The following is a 20,954-nucleotide window of genomic DNA, read 5'->3' on the forward strand; positions in this document are numbered from 1 at the left end:
GGGGCGTGACCCCGTGACCTTTGACCCCGCCCGTGACCCCGGGGGTGGGGGAGGGGCCTCACCTCCTGTCGCTGTCGCCGTTCCTGGAATGAATGATGAATAATTATTAGGGGGAGGGGCTTAATGAGCCCCTCCTCCCACTCGCGGCCCCTCCCCCACCCTTGGGCGGGCTGGGGGAGGGGCCTGAAGGGTGGGGGAGGGGCAAAAATGGGTGGGGGAGGGCACCAAACAGCCAGGCCTCAGGGTGGGGGAGGGGCCGGGGAGCCCCTCTGGGGGTGGGGGAGGGGCCCGGGGGGTTCCCCAAAGGTGGGGGAGGGGCCCGAGGGGTCCCCAGGGGGTGGGGGAGGGGCAGATCTCAATAGTTCTCCGCCGTTCCCCTCCCCCACCCCAGGCCCGGCCACTTCCTCTTTTGGGGGAGGGGCCGGGGAGGGTTCCCGGGGGTGGGGGAGGGGCGGGGGGTCCCGCCGGGTGGGGGAGGGGCGGGGAGGGACCCCCGGGGTGGGGGAGGGGCCTCACCCAGCAGCAGCAGCAGCAGGCCCAGGGTCCCGGGGGGTCCCATGGCGGCGGTGGGGGAGGGGAAAGGGGCGGGACCGGCTGCGCCCACCTCAGGCCACGCCCCTTGTTAGGCTCAACATCTCATTGGACGTTCCCGTGACCCCACCCTAAGCTCACGACTGCTCCCCTAAAATCTTCCCCATTTTGGGGCGTCCCCGCGGGAGCCACGCCCCCTCCCAGCAAGCCCCGCCCATTCTCCATCGACCCTCTTCTTGAATTAGCCCCGCCCCTCCTTTAAACCCCGCCTCTTTTAAAATGCGCGCGGGCCCTTTAAGACTCCGTAGGCGGGCCCTCACTCAGCCCTTAAGCCCCGCCCACTCCGCGCGCTGATTGGCTGAATCTGCTTTCCAGACACCCCGCGCTCTGATTGGCTCCCTTAGCACGACCAAACCCGGAAGTGTCTCTCTGATTGGTCTAATCCGTCGGGGCGGGAACAAGGCTGGAAAAAAACAAGGCGCTGATTGGTGGGCGCGCCGCGGGACGTGGGCGTGGCCTGCTCGCGCCCGCGCAAGGCAGGGCGGGAAAAGAGCGGCCCGTGCGGGCGGGCGCGACCACTGCGAGTACGGGGGGGGGGGATTTGGGGGGTCCGGGGGGATTTTGGGGGGTCCGGGAGGGACCATTGGGGGTTTTTTGGGGGGGAATTTGGGAATTTTGGGAATTTGGGGATTTTGGGAGGGACCATTTAGGGGCTCGGGGGGGATTTGGGGGTTCGCGAGGAGTTTCGGGGTGGTCTGGGCTGGACCATTTGGGATTTTGGGGGGGATTTGGGGGGGCTCTGGGAGGGTCCATTCGGGGATTTGGGGGGTTCCCGAGTCGGTTTTGGGCTTCTCAGGTGGGATTTTTCGGGGTCCCACGTGGTTTCGGGGTTTCCTGAGCGGATTTTGGGGTGATCCCGGGTGGATTTTGGGGGGTTTCGAGTCGATTTTGGGGCTCCCAGGCGGATTTTGGGGGGTTTTGAGTGGATTTTGGGGTTTCCCCGGTGCATTCTGGGGTTTGCTGAGTGGATTTTGGGGATCCCGGGTGGATTTTGGAGTTTTCTGGGTGAATTTTGGGGTTCCCAGGCGGATTTTGGGTTTTTCCGAGTCGATTTTGGGGTTCCCAGGTGGATTTTGGGGTCTCCTCAGTGAATTTTGGGTGATCCCGGGTGGACTTGGGGTTCCCTCAGTGGATTTTGGGTGATCCCGGGTGGATTTTGGGGTTTTTCCGAGTCGATTTTGGGGTTCCCGGGTGGATTTTGGGGTTCCTCCAGTGGATTTTGGGGTTCCCGGGTGGATTTTGGGGTTCCTTCAGTGGATTTTGGGGTTCCCGGGTGGATTTTGGGGTTTTTTGAGTCGATTTTGGGGTTCCCAGGTGGATTTTGGGGTTCCTTCAGTGGATTTTGGGGTTCCCGGGTGGATTTTGGGGTTCCTTCAGTGGATTTTGGAGTTCCCGGGTGGATTTTGGGGTTCCTTCAGTCGATTTTGGGGTTCCCGGGTGGATTTTGGGGGTTTTCGAGTCGATTTTGGGGTTCCCGGGTGGATTTTGGGGTTCCTTCAGTGGATTTTGGGGTACCCGGGTAGATTTTGGGGTTCTCTGAGCAGACTTTGGCCAACCCCAGCTGGTTTTGGGGTGTTCCCCGACTGGATCTTCGGGCGTTTTCAGCGCGTTCCGGTTGCGATTCGACCCCTTCCCAGCAGGGATTTTTTCCGGGATTCCGGCGACTTCCCTCGCTAACTCCTCTCTCCTCTCGCGCAGGCCATGCCCCCTCCTCCCTGCTCCCGCTGCCCCCGCCCCTCCTCCCTCCTGCGCTCCCGCTCCCTCCAACCCTTCTGCCGCCGCTGCTTCCTCGCCGCCTTCGAGGCCGAGACCCTCGCCGCCCTGCTGCTCCCCGGCACGCCCCAAAAACCGGCACTTTCTCCCCGGAAAGGACACGCCGTGGCCGTGGCCGCCTCGGGGGGCAAGGACTCCACGGTCTTGGCGCACCTGCTGGCGCGGCTGAACCGGGAGCGCGGGCTGGGGCTGCGGCTGGCGCTGCTGGGCGTGGACGAGGGGATCTGGGGTTACCGGGACGAGGCGCTGGCGGTGCTGCGGGGGGTGGGCGAGGCCCTGCCCCTCCCCCTGGTGCTGGTGTCCCACCGGGAGCTCTTCGGGTGGGCGGTGGACGAGCTGGGGCCGGCGCTGGGGGGCCGCAGCCGCTGCACCGTGTGCGGCGTCTTCCGCAGGCAGGCGCTGGAGAGGGCGGCCAGGGAGATGGGGGCCGACTGGATCGCCACCGGTGAGGGACTGGGAGGGACTGGGAGGGACTGGGATGGGATTGGGAGTGACTGGGAGGGACTGGGATGGACTGGGAGGGGACTGGGAGGGACTGGGAGGGACTGGGAGGGGATTGGGAGGGACTGGGAGGGACTGGGAGGGGACTGGGAGGGACTGGGAGGGACTGGGATGGGACTGGGAGTGACTGGGAGGGACTGGGATGGACTGGGATGGGACTGGGAGGGACTGGGATGGAACTGGGAGGGACTGGGATGGGACTGGGAGGGACTGGGAGGGACTGGGATGGGATTGGGAGGGACTGGGAGGGACTGGGATAAACTGGGAGGGGGTTGGGAGGGACTGGGAGGGTCTGGGAAGGGACTGGGATGGGACTGGGAGGGACTGGGAGGGGATTGGGAGGGACTGGGAGGGACTGGGATAAACTGGGAGGGGGTTGGGAGGGACTGGGAGGGACTGGTTTGTACTGGGAGGGGACTGGGAGGGACTGGGAAGGGACTGGGATGGGATTGGGAGGGACTGGGAGGGACTGGGATAAACTGGGAGGGGGTTGGGAGGGACTGGGAGGGACTGGTTTGTACTAGGAGGGACTGGGAGGGACTGGGATGGGATTGGGAGGGGATTGCGAGGGACTGGGAGGGACTGGGATAAACTGGGAGGGGCTGGAGAGGGCGACTGGGGAGATGGGGGCCAACTGGATTGCTACTGGTGAGGGACTGGGAGGGACTGGTTTGTACTGGGAGGGGGTTGGGAGGGACTGGGAGGGGACTGGGAGGGACTGGGAGGGGATTGGGAGGGAACTGGTTTATACTGAGAGGGGATTGGGGGGCACTGGGAGGGACTGGGATAAACTGGGAGGGGACTGGTTCATATTCGGGGGGGATTGGGAGGGACTGGGATAAACTGGGAGGGACTGGTTTGTACTGGGAGGGGATTGGGAGAGGCTGGGAAGGGTGTTGGGGGGACTGGAATAAACTGGGAGGAGCTGGAGAGGGCGGCCGGGGAGATGGGGGCTGACTGGATCGCCACTGGTGAGATACTGGTTTATACTGGGAGGGGACTGGGAGTGGATTGGTTCTTACTGGGAGGCCGCTGGTGGTCATTTGTGGTCACTGGTGGTCGCTCATGGTCATCGGCGGTCACTTCTAGTCGTTGATGGTCACTGATGGTCACTCGTTGTCATTGATGGTCACTCATGGTCATTGGTGGTCACTCATGGTCACTCGTTGTCATTGATGGTCACTCACGGTCATCGTTGGTCACTCCTGGTCACCAACGGTCACTCCGTCTGCCCCCAGGCCACAACGCCGACGACGTGGCCGAGACGGTGCTGATGAACTTCCTGCGGGGCGACGTGGCCCGGCTGCGCCGCGCGGCCAACGAGGCCTCGGGGGCCACCGGCGTCACCCCCGGGGCCACCAACGTCACCAAGGGGGCCACCGAGGAGAACCCAACCGAACCCGAGGGTGACCCAGGGGAATCCGGGGAAAACTCAACGGAACCCAACGGGAACCCAACGGAAATCTTGGAGAACTCAACGAAACTCAAGGAGAACCCAGCGGAACCGTTGGGAGAGTCAACGGAACCCAACGAGAACCCAACAGAAGTCTTGGAGAACTCAACGAAACTCAAGGAGAACCCAACGGAACCGTTGGGAGCGTCAACGGAACCCAATGAGGACCCGACGGGACTCGACAAGAGCCCGACAAAAGTCAAGGGAAAGTCAACGAAGCTCGGCGAAAACCAAACGGAATCGTTGGGAAACTCAGCGAAGGGCAAGGAGAGCCCGACGGAACCCAACGAGAGCGCGGCGAAAGTCAACCGCGGCCCAATGAAAGCCTTGGAGAGCTCAACCGCACTCGACGCGAATCCAACGAGACCCAACGAAAACGCGACGAAGCTCGACGAAAATCCGGCCCGACTCCACGAGAACCCGACGGAACCCGACGAGAACCCCGAAAAACTCGATGAAAACTCAACGAAACCCGACCGGAGCCCAACGAAACGCAACGAAAACCCAACGAAACCCGACGAAAACGCAACCAAACCCAATGAGAACCCGATCAAACCCAACGAGAACCCAACCAAACCCAACGAGAACCCAACCAAACCCAATGAAAACCCAACCAAGCCCAACCGAAACACCAAACCCAACCAGAACCCAACCAAACGCAACAAAAACCCAACGAAACCCAACGAAAACCCCACCAAACCCAACCAAAACCCGACCAAACCCAACCAGACCCCCGCCAGCCCCAAGGCCCCGCCGAGCGGCCCCGCCCCGCCCTCCCCGTGGCCGGCGGTGCCGCGGCTGAAGCCGCTGCGGCACGCGGCGCAGAAGGAGATCGTGCTCTACGCCCACTTCCGGGGGCTGCCCTACGCCAGCGCCGAGTGCCGGCACGCGCCCCTGGCCTTCCGCGGCCACCCGCGGGCGCTGCTGAAGGACCTGGAGGCGTCGCGGCCGGCGGCCGTGGCGGCCCTGGCGCACTCGGGGCGGCGGCTGGCGCTGGGGGCGGCGCCGGGGGCGGGGGCGGCGCCGGGGGCGTGCCGGCGCTGCGGGGCCACGGCCAGCGGGGACACCTGCATGGCCTGCGTCCTGCTGGCCGCGCTGGACAGGGGCCGGCCCAAGGTGGCGCTGGGGAGGACGGGGCTCAGGGTGGTCGGCGAGGGAGGGGGAGGGCGGTGGGGCGGCGGTCAGGGGGATGGGCGCGGTGGTCGCCAAGATGGCGGCGGCGGTCGGTGGGGTGGTGGGCAAGGGGTTGGGGGTCACCAAGATGGCGGTGGGGGTCACCAAGATGGCGGTGGGGGTCTCCAAGATGGCGGTGGGGGTCACCAAGATGGCGGTGGGGGTCTCCAAGATGGCGGTGGTGGTTTCCAAGATGGCGGTGGGGGTCTCCAAGATGGCGGTGAGGGTCTCCAAGATGGCGGTGGGGGTCTCCAAGATGGCGGTGGTGGTTTCCAAGATGGCGGAGGCGGCCATTGCGGTGGTGGACGACGAGGTTGCTGCTGCAGGGCCGCTGGACAAAGGCTTGGTGGCCACCAGGATGGGGACGTTGGTGGCCCAGGTGACCCCCGGGTTGGTGGCCCAGGTGAGCCCCGGGTTGGTGGCCCAGGTGAGCCCCGGGTTGGTGGCCCAGGTGACCCCCGGGTTGGTGACGTTGGTGGCCCACGTGAGCCCCGGGTTGGTGGCCCAGGTGAGCCCCAGGTTGGTGACGTTGGTGGCCCAGGTGAGCCCCGGGTTGGTGGCCCAGGTGAGCCCCGGGTTGGGGACGTTGGTGGCCCAGGTGAGCCCCGGGTTGGTGACCTTGGTGGCCCAGGTGAGCCCCGGGCGCGGCCGGTGCAGGTGGAGCTCCAGGGCCGGGCCGGACGCTCCGAGCGGCGCCGCCTGAGGGGCTTCGGCCACGGCCGGGGGGGACCTGGGGACACCTGGGGGGGCCTGGGGGACATCTGGGACTTCTGAGGGGACACCTGGGGACACCTGGGGAGGTCTGGGGACACCTGGGGGGGTCTGGGACTTCTGAGGGGACACCTGGGGAGGTCTGGGGACACCTGGGGGGGTCTGGGACTTCTGAGGGGACACCTGGGGAGGTCTGGGGACACCTGGGGGGGTCTGGGACTTCTGAGGGGACACCTGAGGGGGGCCTGGGGGACACCTGGGGGACATCTGGGACTTCTGAGGGGACACCTGAGGGGGCTTTGGGGACACCTGGGGGGGCCTGGGGGACATCTGGGATTTCTGAGGGGACACCTGGGGACACCTGCGGTGGCCTTGGGGACACCTGGGACTTCTGAGGGGACATTTTGGGGTCCTTTGGGGACATTTTGGTGACCTTTTTGGGGTCCCTTGGGGGTTTTTTTTGGGGTCACTCGGGGACACTTGGGACCCATGGATCGTTTTGGGGTCACTCGGGGACATTTTGGGGTCCCTGGGGTCATTTTAGGGTCATTTTGGGGTCGCTGGGGACACTTTGGGGTCATTTTGGGGCTTTGGGGACATTTTGGGGTCCTCGGGGTCATTTTGGGGTCCTCGGGGTCATTTTAGGGTCATTTTGGGGTCCCTGGGGTAATTTTGGGGTTCTCGGGGACACTTTGGGGACATTTTTGGGGTCCTTGGGGACATTTTTGGGTCCTCAGAGTAATTTTGGGGTCCCTGGGGTCATTTTCGGGTCATTTTGGGGTCCCTGGGGTCATTTTCGGGTCATTTTGGGGTCCTCGGGGACACTTTGGGGACATTTTTGGGGTCCCTGGGGTCATTTTGGGGTCCCTGGGGTCATTTTCGGGTCATTTTGGGGTCCCTGGGGTCATTTTCGGGTCATTTTGGGGTCCTCGGGGACACTTTGGGGACATTTTTGGGGTCCCTGGGGTCATTTTGGGGTCCCTGGGGTCATTTTAGGGTCATTTTTGGGGTCCTCGGGGACACCTTGGGGACATTTTCAGGTCATTTTGGGATCCCTGGGGTCATTTAGGGGTCCTTGGGGACATTTTCGGGTCCTCGGGGTCATTTTCGGGTCATTTTGGGGTCACTTTGGGGTCATTTTGGGGTCCTCGGGGACACTTTGGGGTCATTTTTGGGGTCCCTGGGGTCATTTTAGGGTCATTTTGGGGCCCTTGGGGACATTTTTGGGGTCCCTGGGGTCATTTTAGGGTCATTTTGGGGTCCTTGGGGTCATTTTAGGGTCATTTTGGGGTCCCTGGGGTCATTTTAGGGTCATTTTGGGGTCCTCGGGGACACTTTGGGGTCATTTTTGGGGTCCCTGGGGTCATTTTAGGGACATTTTGGGGTCCCTGGGGTCATTTTCGGGTCATTTTGGGGTCCCTGGGGTCATTTTGGAACGGCCGGGAGGGCGAAAAGGGGGCGTGGCCAGCGGGGCTTATGCAAATGAGCCGCTGCTTTTTTTCCCGGGGGAGGGGCGTGTCTATTCAAAGTAACCCAATAAAACCTGACGAAGCCTTTAATTATGCAAATGAGGCGCGGGCTTTTTTTTTTCGGGTGGGGCGGGCTCCTTAAGTATGCAAATTAAAAGGGAGAATTATGCAAATGAAGAGCGCGGCGGACGCGGAAGCGATATGCAAATGAGCGATATGCAAATAAGGGGAGTCGGATTGGGAGGCGGGGCTTAACGTCCATATAAAGAAACGGGCTCCGCCCCCGCCGGGCCAATCAGCGCGCGGCATGCAAATGAGGGCGCGGGCGAGCGGCCGCCGCGCCCCCGGAGGTGTGACGTCACTTCCGTCGCGCCGCGTGTGACGTCAGGACGGCAATGGCGGCCCCGCGGGTGTCGCTGGGGGCGCTGAAGGAGCCGCTGGGGCTGAACCGCGCCCTGCAGTGGGTGCGGAACTGGGACAAACTGGGACAAATTGGGACAGACTGGGGGGGACTGGGATAAACTGGGATAAACTGGGAGTCACGGGGAGCGGAACTGGGGGGGACTGGGACAAACTGGGACAAACTGGGACAGACTGGGAGGGGAATTGGGGGGACTGGGAGGGAACTGGGAGAACTGGGAGGGACTGGGAGGGGACTGGGACAAACTGGGACAAACTGGGACAAACTGGGGGGGACTGGGACAAACTGGGAGGGACTGGGAGGGGAATTGGGGGGACTGGGAGGGAACTGGGAGGGACTGGGAGGGGACTGGGACAAACTGGGACAAACTGGGACAAACTGGGGGGGACTGGGACAAACTGGGAGAGACTGGGAGGGGAATTGAGGGGACTGGGAGCGACTGGGAGGGACTGGGAGTGGATTGAGGGAAACTGGGCCAAACTGGGAGGGACTGGGATGAACTGGGAGGGGACTGGGAGCGACTGGGAAGGGACTGGGACAAACTGGGAGAGACTGGGAGGGGACTGGGAGCAGATTGAGGGAACTGGAACAAACTGGGATGGACTGGGACAAACTGGGAGGGACTGGGAGGGCACTGGGAGGGGATTTGGCGTTACTGGTTTGTACTGGTTTGGGGTGTGGAGTCACTGGGAGGGCGCCGGGGCCAAACTGGGGTTTCTCTCCTGAAATTCCCGGTTTTTTGGTGGAATTTCCCCCGAATTTTCCCGTTTTATCCCAAATTTTTGGATTCGTTTTCCCATTTTCCCCCCGATTTTTTCCCCCAAAATTCCCAATTTTTTTGGTGAAACTTTCCCAAATTTTCCCGGTTTTCTTCTGAAATTCCCGATTTTTTGTGGAATTTTCCTGAATTTTCTGTTCTTATTCCTGATTTCTGGGGGATCTCCCCAATTCTTCAAGTTTTTTCCCCAATTTTTCGCCTGAGATCCGCAGTTTTTGTGGAGTTTTCCCAGATTTTCCATTTTTGTTCCAAATTTTTTTGCAGGAGTTTCCCCATTTTTTCCCTTTTCTCCCCAATTTTCCTCCCCGAAATTCCCAATTTTTTTGGAACTCTCCCGAATTTTCCATTTTTGTTCCTCATTTTTATGAAATTTTCCCAAATTTTCCCATTTTCCCCCCAGTTTTCCTCCTGAAATTTCCAATTTTTGATGAAATTTTCCCATTTTCCCCCTTTTTTCCCTTAATTTTCCTGCTGAAATTCCCGATTTTTTTGAACTTTCCCAATTTTTCCATTTTTATTCCCAATTTTGATGAAAATTTCTCAATTTTTTCCCATTTTCCTCCCATTTTTCTCCTGAAATTCCCAAATTTCTTTGAATTTTCCCTAATTTTCCATCTTTATTCCCAAATTTGATGAAGTTTTCCCAAATTTCCCCATTTTCCCCCAATTTTGCTCCTGAAATTCCCGATTTTTCTGAACTTTCCTGTATTTTCCATTTTTATTCCAAATTTTTATGAAATTTTCCCGATTTTTCCCCTTTTTCCCTTATTTTCCCTCCTGAAATTCCCAATTTCTTTGAACTTTCACGAATTTTCCGTTTCTGTTCCCGATTTTTATGGAATTTTCCCGATTTTCTGCTTTTTCCCTTGTTTTTCTTTCTGAAATACCCAATTTTTTTGAGCTTTCCGGAATTTTCTGTTTTTATTCCAAATTTTTATGCAATTGTCCCAAGTTTTTCCGCTTTTCCTCTTGAAATTCCCAATTTTTATGGAATTTTCCTGATTTTTTCCCATTTTTCCTTATTTTTTTCCTGAAATTCCCAATTTCTTTGAACTTTCCTGAATCTTCTATTTCTGTTCCCGATTTTTATGGAATTTTCCTGAGTTTCCCCCTTTTCCCTTTTTTGTTCTCCTGAAATTCCCGATTTTTCTGAACTTTCCCGAATTTTCCGTTTTTATTCCCAATTTTTATGAAATTTTCCCAATTTTTCCCCTTTTTCCCTTATTTTCTCTCCTGAAATTCCCAATTTGTTTGAACTTTCCTGAATTTTCCGTTTCCGTTCCTGATTTTTTTTTAATTTTCCCGATTTTTCCCCATTTTTCCTCATATTTTCCTCCTGAAATTCCCGATATTTCTGAACTTTCCCGAATTTTCCATTTTTGTTCCCGATTTTTATGGAGTTTTCCCAATTTTCCGCTTTTTCCCTTGTTTTTTCTCCTGAAATTCCCAATTTTTCTGAGCTTTCCCGAATTTTCCGTTTCCGTTCCTGATTTTTTTTGAATTTTCCCGATTTTTTCCCATTTCCCCCCAATTTTTCCTCCTGAAATTCTCGATTTTTCTGAGCTTTCCCGAATTTTCCGTTTCCGTTCCCGATCTTTACGGAATTTTCCCGATTTCCCAGTTTTTCTCCATCTTCGCCTTCGCCACCTGCGGCGGCTTCGAGGGCTCCGTCACCTTCCGCGTCACCTGTGCGGGGGCGGGGCACGAGAACCACTCGGTCACCGCCCGCTTCGCCTACCCCTTCAGGTGAGACGGGCAGGTGGGGCCGAGACGGGTGGGACAGGTGAGACAGGTGAGGGGACAGGTGGGACAGGTGAGACCGGGACAGGTGAGGGACAGGTGAGACCGGGACAGGTGGGACAGGTGAGGGGACAGGTGAGGGACAGGTGAGACCGGGACAGGTGAGGGGACAGGTGAGACAGGTGAGACCGGGACAGGTGAGGGACAGGTGAGACCGGGACAGGTGGGACAGGTGAGGGGACAGGTGAGACAGGTGAGACAGGTGGGACAGGTGAGACAGATGAGACGGGTGAGACGGGGACAGGTGAGGGACAGGTGAGGGATAGGTGAGTAACAGGTGAGATACAGGTGGGACAGGTGTGGGACAGGTGAGACAGGTGAGGGACAGGTGAGACCGGGACAGGTGAGACAGGTGAGACGGGGACAGGTGAGGGACAGGTGAGACAGATGGGGCAGGTGAGGGGACAGGTGGGACAGGTGAGGGGACAGGTGAGGGACAGGTGAGACAGGGACAGGTGAGACAGGTGAGGGGACAGGTGGGACAGGTGAGACCGGGACAGGTGAGGGATAGGTGAGACAGGGACAGGTGGGACAGGTGAGGGGACAGGTGGGATAGGGGTGAGACAGGTGAGACAGGTGAGGGGTCAGGTGGGACAGGGACAGGTGGGACAGGGACAGGTGGGACAGGGGTGGGACAGGTGAGGGGACAGGTGAGGGACAGGTGGGACAGGTGGGGCAGGTGAGGGGACAGGTGGGATAGGTGAGGGACAGGTGAGACAGGTGAGACTGGGACAGGTGAGACAGGGACAGGTGGGACAGGTGTGGGACAGGTGGAACAGGTGAGACCGGGACAGGTGGGACAGGTGAGGGACAGGTGAGACAGATGGGGCAGGTGAGGGGACAGGTGGGACAGGTGGGACAGGTGGGACAGGTGAGGGGACAGGTGAGGGACAGGTGAGACAGGGACAGGTGAGACAGGTGAGGGGACAGGTGGGACAGGTGAGACCGGGACAGGTGAGGGATAGGTGAGACAGGGACAGGTGGGACAGGTGAGGGGACAGGTGGGATAGGGGTGAGACAGGTGAGACAGGTGAGGGGTCAGGTGGGACAGGGACAGGTGGGACAGGGACAGGTGAGACAGGTGAGGGGACAGGTGAGACCGGGACAGGTGGGACAGGGACAGGTGGGACAGGGGTGGGACAGGTGAGGGGACAGGTGAGGGACAGGTGGGACAGGTGGGGCAGGTGAGGGGACAGGTGGGACAGGTGTGGGACAGGTGGAACAGGTGAGACCGGGACAGGTGGGACAGGTGAGGGACAGGTGAGACAGATGGGGCAGGTGAGGGGACAGGTGGGACAGGGGTGGGACAGGTGAGACAGGTGAGGGGTCAGGTGGGACAGGGACAGGTGGGACAGGGACAGGTGAGGGACAGGTGGGACAGGTGAGGGGACAGGTGGGACAGGTGAGACAGGTGTGGGACAGGTGAGGGATAGGTGAGTAACAGGTGAGATACAGGTGGGATGGGTGAGGGACAGGTGGGACAGGTGAGACAGGTGAGGGCTCAGGGACAGGTGGGGGACAAATGAGACAGGGACAGGTGAGACAGGTGTGGGACAGGTGAGAAAGGCGAAGGGACAGGTGAGACAGGTGAGTGACAAGTGAGAGAGGCGAGGGGACAGGTGAGATAGGTAAGGGGACAGGTGAGGGACAGGTGGGACAAATGTGAGACAGGTGAGGAGACAGGTGAGGGAGGCGAGGGACAGGTGAGACAGGTGAGGGACAGGTGAGGGGTGGGATGGGTGTGTCCAGTCCCCCCCAGGTGTGTCCAGTCCCCCCCAGGTGTGTCCAGGTGACCCCAGGTGTGTCCAGCCCCCCCCCAGGTGACCCCCAGGTGTGTCCAGGTGACCCCAGGTGTGTCCAGCCCCCCCCAGGTGTGTCCAGCCCCCCCCAGGTGACCCCCCGGTGACGCCCAGGTGTGTCTCCCCCCGCAGGTTGAACGAGGCCGTGTTCGAGCCCTCCCTGACTCACCTGTGTAACCACACCTGGCCCAAGGACGTTCACCTGGTCGGGGATTTCTCCTCGGCCTCGCGCTTCTTCGTGGGCGTGGCCGTGGTCGCCTTCCTCTACAGCCTGGGGGCGCTGGGGCTTTACCTGGGCTACCTGCACCTGTACAGGTGCGTGGGGTCCCGCCTCCCGATCGTGGTGAGTGCCCAGGTGTGCCCAGGTGTGTCCAGGTGGGGTCTGAGCACCTGGGCGGGTGGGTTTTGTTTAGACAGGTGTGTCCAGGTGTGTCCAGGTGTGCTCAGGTGTGCCCAGGTGGGATCTGAGCACCTGGGTGGGTGGGTTTTGTTTAGACAGGTGTGCCCAGGTGTGCTCAGGTGTGCCCAGGTGTGCCCAGGTGGGATCTGAGCACCTGGGTGAGTGGGTTTTGTTCAGACAGGTGTGTCCAGGTGTGCCCAGGTGTGTCCAGGTGTGTCCAGGTGTGCCCAGGTGGGGTCTAAACACCTGGGTGAGTGGGTTTTGTTCAGACAGGTGTGCCCAGGTGTGCCCAGGTGTGTCCAGGTGTGCTCAGGTGGGGTCTGAGCACCTGGGTGGGTGGGTTTTGTTTAGACAGGTGTGCCCAGGTGTGCCCAGGTGTGCCCAGGTGGGGTCTAAACACCTGGGTGGGTGGGTTTTGTTCAGACAGGTGTGTCCAGGTGTGCCCAGGTGTGTCCAGGTGTGCTCAGGTGGGGTCTGAGCACCTGGGCGGGTGGGTTTTGTTTAGACAGGTGTGCCCAGGTGTGCCCAGGTGTGCTCAGGGGCGGTTACCTGGGCTGCCTGCACCTGTACAGGTGCGTGGGGTCCCGCCTCCCGATCCTGGTGAGTGCTCAGGTGTGCCCAGGTGGGGTCTGAGCACCTGGGCGAGTGGGTTTTGTTTAGACAGGTGTGTCCAGGTGTGCCCAGGTGTGCTCAGGTGTGTCCAGGTGGGGTCTGAGCACCTGGGCGGGTGGTTTTTACCTGCCCAGGTGTGTCCAGGTAGGATTTACCTGCCCAGGTGCGCTCAGGTGGGGTCTGAGAGCTTGGACAGGTGGGCTTTACTTGCCCAGGTGTGTCCAGGTAGGATTTACCTGCCCAGGTATGTCCGGGTGGGGATTTGATGGGGCAGGTGAGGTTTTACCTGGGCTACCCGGCACCTGTACAGGTGTGTTCAGGTGTGCTCAGGGAGGGCTCCGGGGTGGGAATTTTGGGGATTCCCGACGGAGTTTTAGGGATTCCTGGTGGAATTTTGGGAATTTTTCGAATTCCTGATGGAATTTCCGGAATTTTGGGGCTCCTGGGCTGGAATTTTTGGGATTTCCTGATGGAATTTTAGAGATTCCCGGTGGAATTTTGGGGATTCCCCGGTGGAATTTTGGGAATTTTTTGAATTTCCGATGGAATTTTGGGGATTCCCGACAGAATTTTTGGGATTCTTGATGGAATTTCGGGAATTTTGAGGGTTTCCGGGGTGGGAATTTTGGGGATTTCCGATGGAATTTCGGGAATTCCGGGGTTTCCGGGGTGGGAATTCTTTGGGGGGGAGGGGGTTTAACCCTTTCTGCTCCTTCTGTCTCCCTCTGCTGCCTCTTAAGGATCCTGGGTAAGTCCCGCCCCCCTTTTTTTGGCAGCCCCGCCCCTAAAAAATTCCCAGTTTTCCCCAAAAATTCCCAGTTTTCCTCTCAAAGCTTTCCTTTTTTTCCTAAAAAATTCCCGTTCTCTCCCGAAAATTCCCATTTTTCCCCCAAAAATCCCAACTTTCGTCCCAAAAAATCTTTATTTTCTCCCCAGAATTTCCAGTCCTGCCCTGAAATTCCCTTTTTTTCCCCAAAAAAATTCCGGGTTTTTTCTCTCCTCCCAAAATTCCCGTTTTCCTCCTCAATTTTCCCGCTTTTCCCTTTCCAAACCCCGCAGGAATTCGGGGTCTCTCCTTTTGTTCGTCCCCCAAAATTTTCCCCATTTTTGGTGATTTTTTTTCCCATTTTTTGGTCATTTCCCCCCATTTTTGGGCTGTTTCCTCCATTTTTGACCCATTTTCCCCATTTTTGGGTCATTTTCTCCATTTTTAGGTCATTTTCCCCATTTTTGGCTCATTTTTACCATTTTTGGGTCATTTTCCCCATTTTTGGCTCATTTTCCCCATTTTTGGGTCATTTTCCCCATTTTTGGCTCATTTTCCCCATTTTTGGGTCATTTTCCCCATTTTTGGGTCACTGTCTCCCTTTTTTGGGTCTTTTTTTTTTTTTTTTTTTTTTTTTTTGATTTTCCCCTTTTTTTTCCCCGTCTTCCCATTTTCCGTATTTTTGGGTCATTTCCCCCATTTTTGACCCATTTCCCCCATTTTTTGCCCGTTTTCCCTCGTTTTTTGCCCGTTTCCCCCATTTTTTGCCCTTTTTTCCCGTTTTTTGCCCATTTCTTCCATTTTTGACCCATTTCCCCATTTTTGCCCGTTCTCTCCGTTTTTTCCCCGATTTTCCCATTTCCCCCATTTTTTGCCCCGTTTCCTCCCGTTTTTTCCCCATTTTTTGCCCATTTTCCCCATTTTTTGCCCTTTTTGCCCATTTCCCCCATTTTTTTGCCCCGTTTTCCCCATTTTTGCCCATTTCCCTCTGTTTTTTCCCCTATTTTCCCGTTTCCCCCCATTTTTTCCCCGTTTTTTGCCCGTGTTCCCCCATTTTTTGCCCCTTTTCCCCATTTTTTGCCCATTTCCCCCATTTTTGCCCGTTTCTCCTGTTTTTTCCCTGATTTTCCCGTTTCCCCCATTTGTTGCCCATTTCCCCCATTTTTGCCCGTTCTCCCTGTTTTTTCCCCGCTTTTTCCGTTTTCCCCATTTTTGCCCGTTTCCCCCCGTTTTTTCCCCGCTTTTCCCGTTTCCCCCATTTTTTGCCCATTTCCCCCGTTTTTTGCCCATTTCCCCCATTTTTTGCCCCATTTCCCCCATTTTTTGCCCGTTCCCCCCATTTTTCCCCGTTTTCCCCCGTTTTTTCCCCGTTCCCCCGTTTTTTCCCCATTTTTGCCCATTTCCCCCATTTTTCCCCGTCCTCCCCGTTTTTTCCCCATTTTTGCCCGTTTCCCCCCGTTTTTCCCCCGTTTTTTCCCCATTTCCCGCGTTTTTTCCCCATTTTTGCCCGTCCCCCCCGTTTTTCCCCCATTTTTCCCCATTTTTCCCCGTTTTTTCCCCGTTTTCCCCCGTTTTTTCCCCGTTTTTTTCCCCGTTTTTTCCCCGTTTTCCCCCGGTTTTTCCCCATTTTTCCCCGTTTTCCCCCGTTTTTTCCCCGTTTTTTCCCCGTCCCCCCCGTTTTTTTCCCCATTTTTGCCCATTTCCCCCATTTTTCCCCGTCCTCCCCGTTTTTTTCCCCATTTTTGCCCGTTTCCCCCCGTTTTCCCCCGTTTTTCCCCCATTTTTTCCCCGTTTTTCCCCGTTTTTTCCCCGTTTTTCCCCGTTTTTTCCCCGTTTTCCCCTGTTTTTTCCCCATTTTTTCCCCATTTTTGCCCGTTTCCCCCCGTTTTCCCCCGTTTTCCCCCCATTTTTTCCCCGTTTCCCCCCGTTTTTTCCCCGTTTTTTGCCCGTGTTCTCCCGTTTTTTGCCCATTTTCCCCGTTTTTTCCCCGTTTCCCCCCGTTTTTTCCCCCTTTTTCCCCGTTTTCCCCCCGTTTTTTCCCCGTTTTCCCCCGTTTTTTCCCCATTTTTCCCCGTTTCCCCCCGTTTCCCCCCGTTTTCCCCCGTTTTTTCCCCCTTTTTCCCCGTTCCCCCCGTTTTTCCCTTTTTCCCCGTTTTCCCCCGTTTTTTCCCCTTTTTTTCCCCGTTTCCCCCCGTTTTTCCCCGTTTTTTCCCTGTTTTCCCCCGTTCCCCCGTTTTTTCCCCATTTTTCCCCGTTTTCCCCCGTTTCCCCCCCGTTTTCCCCCCGTTTTCCCCCGTTTTTTCCCCTTTTTTCCCCGTTTCCCCCCATTTTCCCCGTTTTTCCCCCGTTTTTTCCCCGTTTTCCCCCGTTTTTCCCCCATTTTTTCCCCCATTTTTCCCGTTTCCCCCCGTTTTCCCCCCGTTTTTTCCCCGTCCTGCCCCGCCCGGTCTGTGACGCTCTTCCCCCGCTGTCCCCGTGTGTCCGCAGGACGTGCTGCTGTCGGCGCTGCTGGCCGCGCTCTGGCTGGTGGCCTCCTCGGCCTGGGCCCAGGCCCTGGGACACGTCCGGGCCGCCCTGGCCGCGCCCCTCCCCCACTGCCCCGCCCCCGCCGCCACCTGCGCGCGCGCCGGGGCCACGCCCCTGGGCGGGCTGGGGGCCTCGGTGGTGAGCGGGGGAGGGGATTTGGGGGGAGGGGGAGGGGAAATTGGGGGGTGGGGGAGGGGATTTGGGGGAGGGGAGGGGAAATTGGGGGGTGGGGGAGGGGATTTTGGGGTGTGGGGGAGGGGATTTGGGGGTGGGGAAACTGAGGCACGGGCGGGGGAGGGGCTTGGAGCGGTGGGGGCGTGGCTGAGGGAGGTGGGTTGTGCTCAGAGAGGTGGGCGGGGCTTAGGGTGGTGGGCTGAGCGTGGGGAATGTAGGCGGGGCTTAGGGAGATGGGCGGGGCTTGGGGTGGGGCAGGGCTTGGGGATGTGTGGGCAGGGGCTTATGAAGATGGGGCTGGGATTGGGGAGGTGGGGGTTGCTTAATGAGGTGTGGGTGGGGCTTAGGGAGGTGGGGGCGTGGCTTAACGAGGTGAGATGGGGTTTAGGGAGGAGGGCGGAGCTTACAGGGTTGGGGGCGTGGCTTTAATCCGGAATTTCCGGGATTTTTTTCCCTCCCAGGCCTTCGGGTTCCTCAACCTCCTGCTCTGGGCCGGCGGCTCCTGGTTCGTCTACAAGGAGACCCCGTGGCACCGCCCGGCCACGCCCCCCGACCCCGCCCCCTCCCCCATGTGACCCCGCCCCTCCTCCCTCCTGGGTCGTGCTGTTGTTATTTGGGGGCGGGGCTGAGGGCTGGGGGCGTGGCCGGGCGTTGGGGGAGGGGCTTTGCACGCTGAGCTCATCGGGGTGGGGGAGGGGGTGGGGAGGGGTGGGGTTGACCTTGACCTCGGTGACCTTTGGGTGACCTTGATTTTGAGTGGGCGTGGTCAGGGTGTGGATTGGTCGATTCTTACGTCGTTGACCATTTTGGGGGGTGACCTTTCGGTGACCTTGACCTCGCTGACCATTGGCTGCTCTTGGCTTGACCATTGGGTGACCTTTGACCTCAGCTTGACCTCGGCTTGATTTGCTGTTGACCTTGGTTCTGGTGACCATTGGTTGGTCTTAGGATGACCTTTGGGTCAATATTGACCTCACTGACCATTGGTTGACCGTGACCTCGCTGACCTCGGGTTGACCTTGACCTCACCGACCATTGGTCAGTCTTGACCATGGCTGGAGTTGACCATGGGCTGGCTCAGGTTGGCCATTGGTTGGTCTTGGCTTGGGGTTGGCCTTGGTTGACCATCCGTTGGTTGACCTTGACCCGGGCTGACCGTTCGGCTTGGTCTGGATTTTGCTGACCGTTAATGGTGGTGACCATTGGGTTGGTCTTGACTTGATTGTTGGGTTGGTCTTGATCTTGCCTTGATCATTGGTTGGTCTTGGCTTGGGTTGACCATTGACTTGATTTTGACCTTGAGTTGATTATCGGGTTGGTCTTGATCTTGGGTTGACCATGGGGTTGGTCTTGACTTGGGTTGACCTTTGGTTTGGTCTTGACCTTGAGTCGGTCATTGGGTTGATCTTGATTTTGGGTTGACCATTGGGTTGGTCTTGAGTCGACCATTGGATTGGTCTTGATCTTGAGTTGGTCATTGGGTTAGTCTTGACTTTGGCTTGACCATCATTGCGTTGGTCTTGACTTGGGTTGACCATTGGGCTGTTGTTGATCTTGAGTTGGTCATTGGGTTAGTCTTGATTTTGGGTTGACCATTGGCTTGGTCTTGATCTTGAGTTGACCGTTGGGTTGGTCTTGAGTTGACCATTGGGTTGGTCTTGACTTGAGTTGACCGTTGGGCTGTTGTTGATCTTGAGTTGGTCATTGGGTTAGTCTTGATTTTGGGTTGACCACTGGCTTGGTTTTGATCTTGGGTTGACCATTGGGGTGGTTTTCATCTTGAGTTGGCGATTGGGTTGGTCTTGATTCAGGTTGACCATCATTGGGTTGGTTTTGACTTTGGTTGACCATCGCGTTGGTCTTGGTCTTGAGTTGACCATTGGCTTGGTCTTGACTTGGGTTGACCATTGGCTTGGTCTTGACTTGGGTTGACCATTGGCTTGGTCTTGACTTGGGTTGGCCGTCATTGGGTTGGTCTTGACTTGGGTTGACCATTGGGTTGGTTTTTATCTTGAGTTGGTGATTGGTTTGGTCTTGGTCTTGGGTTGACCATGGGGTTGGTCTTGACTGGGGTTGACCATTGATTTGGTCTTGGTCTTGCGTTGACCATTGGGTTAGTCTTGACCTTGAGTTGAACCTTCATTGGGTTCATCTTGATCTTGGCTTGACCATTGGGTTGGGTTGACCTTGGCTGACCTGGCCTTGATTTGACCTTTTGTTGACCTTCGGCTTGAGTTAGGTTGACCTTGGCTGACCTCGACTTGGCTTTGGTTGACCCCGGCTTGAGTTGGGCGGGCCTTGGGTTCAGTTTGGTTGGCTTTGGTCGACTCTTGAGGTGGGTGGGGTGACCTTGGTTGGGTTTGGTTGACCTTGGGTTGACCCTTGGGTTGACCTTTGGGGTGGGTTTAGTTGACCTTGGGTTGACCTTTGAGTTAGTTTTGGTTGACCTTGGGTTGACCCTTGGGTGACCTTTGGGTTGGGTTGGGTGAACCTTGGGTGACCTTTGCTTGACCCCGCTCGGGTTCGCGGCCCCTGATTGGCCCCACCCCCACCTACCCTCCTCCCATTGGCCCCTCCCCCATGTGGGCGTGGCCAAACACTCCGGGCTCCCCTCCCCTCCCCCCCCCCCCCGGCTCCGCAAGTGCCTCAATAAACGAAAATTCTGGGAAAACGCCCCAAAATCACTTCCGGGAATGGGGGGGGGGGGAGGGGTCAGCCCCGCCCCTCCCCCACCCAGGGGACCCTTGGGGACATCGGGGGCGGGGCTGGGAACACCAGGGATGGACCCGAGGCCGCGTTCGCTCCGTATTTATTGCTTCTGACCCCAAATCCGCGTCCCCTCCGTCACCGCCCGGGGTGGGACCGCGGCGGCCCCGCCGGGCACTTGGGTGGCCCTTGGTGGCCCCAGGGTGACCTTGGCACCGTCACCGCGTCCGTTGTCCCACCCCGTGCCGGCCCGGCTCCGCGTCCCCACCGTGTCCCCAAGGTGTCCCCAAGGCGTCCCCAAGGTGTCCCCGTGCCACCGCCGCGTCCCCAAGGTGTCCCCAAGGTGTCCCTGTGCCACCGCTGCGTCCTCAAGGTGTCCCCACGATGTCCCCAAGGTGTCCCCATGTCCCACGATGTCCCCAAGGTGTCCCCGAGGTGTCCCTAGTTGTTGTCCATGGTGTCCCTGATTCAGGCTGTGAACTCACAGACCCTGGTGTGACCCCAGTGTCCCCATGCCCATGTCCCCAGGCTGTCCCCGAGGTGTCCCCACGATGTCCCCATGATGTCCCCATGTCCCATGATGTCCCCACGATGTCCCCAAGGTGTCCCCATGTCCCCACGATGTCCCCGAGGCATCCCCATGTCCCCTAGTTGTTGTCCATGGTGTCGCAGATCCAGGCTGTGAACTCGCAGACCCCGGTGTGACCCCGGTGTGACCCCAGTGTCCCCATGCCCATGTCCCCATGATGTCCCCAAGGTGTCCCCGAGGTGTCCCTAGTTGTTGTCCATGGTGTCCCTGATCCAGGCTGTGAACTCACAGGCCCTGGTGTGACCCCAGTGTCCCCATCCCCATGTCCCCACGATGTCCCCACAATGTCCCCATGTCCCCGAGGTGTCCCCACGATGTCCCCAAGGTGTCCCCATGTCCCACGATGTCCCCAAGGTGTCCCCGAGGTGTCCCCACGATGTCCCCACGATGTCCCCATGTCCCATGATGTCCCCACGATGTCCCCGAGGTGTCCCCGAGGTCCCTAGTTGTTGTCCATGGTGTCGCGGATCCAGGCTGTGAACTCGCAGACCCCGGTGTGACCCCGGTGTGACCCCAGTGTCCCCATGCCCATGTCCCTGTGATGTCCCCAAGGTCTCCCCATGATGTCCCCATGTCCCACGATGTCCCCAAGGTGTCCCCAAGGTGTCCCTAGTTGTTGTCCATGGTGTCCCTGCTCCAGGCTGTGAACTCGCAGACCCCGGTGTGACCCCGGTGTGACCCCCAGTGTCCCCATGCCCATGTCCCCGTGATG

At 58.3% G+C, this 20,954-nt stretch overlaps 2 protein-coding genes across 2 annotated transcripts; both read left to right on the forward strand.

Annotated features, from left to right (window-relative positions):
- The first annotated feature begins 1,079 nt into the window (after positions 1-1,079).
- LOC136306025 (uncharacterized) lies at positions 1,080-6,194 on the forward strand. The gene is made up of 4 exons (XM_066209374.1): positions 1,080-1,115; positions 2,290-2,809; positions 4,104-5,464; positions 5,529-6,194. The coding sequence occupies exons 2-4, from the start codon at positions 2,293-2,295 to the stop codon at positions 6,192-6,194; spliced, it is 2,544 nt and encodes an 847-aa protein (XP_066065471.1). The 5' UTR covers positions 1,080-1,115; positions 2,290-2,292.
- Positions 6,195-8,053: 1,859 nt separating this feature from the next.
- LOC136306024 (synaptophysin-like protein 1) lies at positions 8,054-17,592 on the forward strand. Its single transcript, XM_066209373.1, has 5 exons — positions 8,054-8,135; positions 10,492-10,616; positions 12,602-12,812; positions 16,735-16,911; positions 17,409-17,592. The coding sequence occupies exons 1-5, from the start codon at positions 8,067-8,069 to the stop codon at positions 17,520-17,522; spliced, it is 696 nt and encodes a 231-aa protein (XP_066065470.1). The 5' UTR covers positions 8,054-8,066; the 3' UTR covers positions 17,523-17,592.
- The last annotated feature ends 3,362 nt before the right edge of the window (positions 17,593-20,954 follow it).

The sequence above is a fragment of the Chamaea fasciata genome, unplaced genomic scaffold, assembly GCF_029207755.1.
Source record: "Chamaea fasciata isolate MVZ Bird 193981 ecotype frontalis unplaced genomic scaffold, bChaFas1.0.hap1 SCAF_903, whole genome shotgun sequence".
Lineage (NCBI taxonomy): Eukaryota > Metazoa > Chordata > Aves > Passeriformes > Sylviidae > Chamaea > Chamaea fasciata.

Bases quoted from the DNA above. Each gene is read 5' to 3' on its own strand.
- LOC136306024 (XM_066209373.1), top strand. From the start codon at position 8,067: ATGGCGGCCCCGCGGGTGTCGCTGGGGGCGCTGAAGGAGCCGCTGGGG. The intron at 8,136-10,491 runs GTGCGGAACTGG...CCGATTTCCCAG, and splicing joins TGAACCGCGCCCTGCAGTGG to TTTTTCTCCATCTTCGCCTT. The intron at 10,617-12,601 runs GTGAGACGGGCA...CTCCCCCCGCAG, and splicing joins CGCTTCGCCTACCCCTTCAG to GTTGAACGAGGCCGTGTTCG.
- LOC136306025 (XM_066209374.1), top strand. From the start codon at position 2,293: ATGCCCCCTCCTCCCTGCTCCCGCTGCCCCCGCCCCTCCTCCCTCCTG. The intron at 2,810-4,103 runs GTGAGGGACTGG...GTCTGCCCCCAG, and splicing joins GGCCGACTGGATCGCCACCG to GCCACAACGCCGACGACGTG. The intron at 5,465-5,528 runs GTCGGCGAGGGA...GTGGTCGCCAAG, and splicing joins GGAGGACGGGGCTCAGGGTG to ATGGCGGCGGCGGTCGGTGG.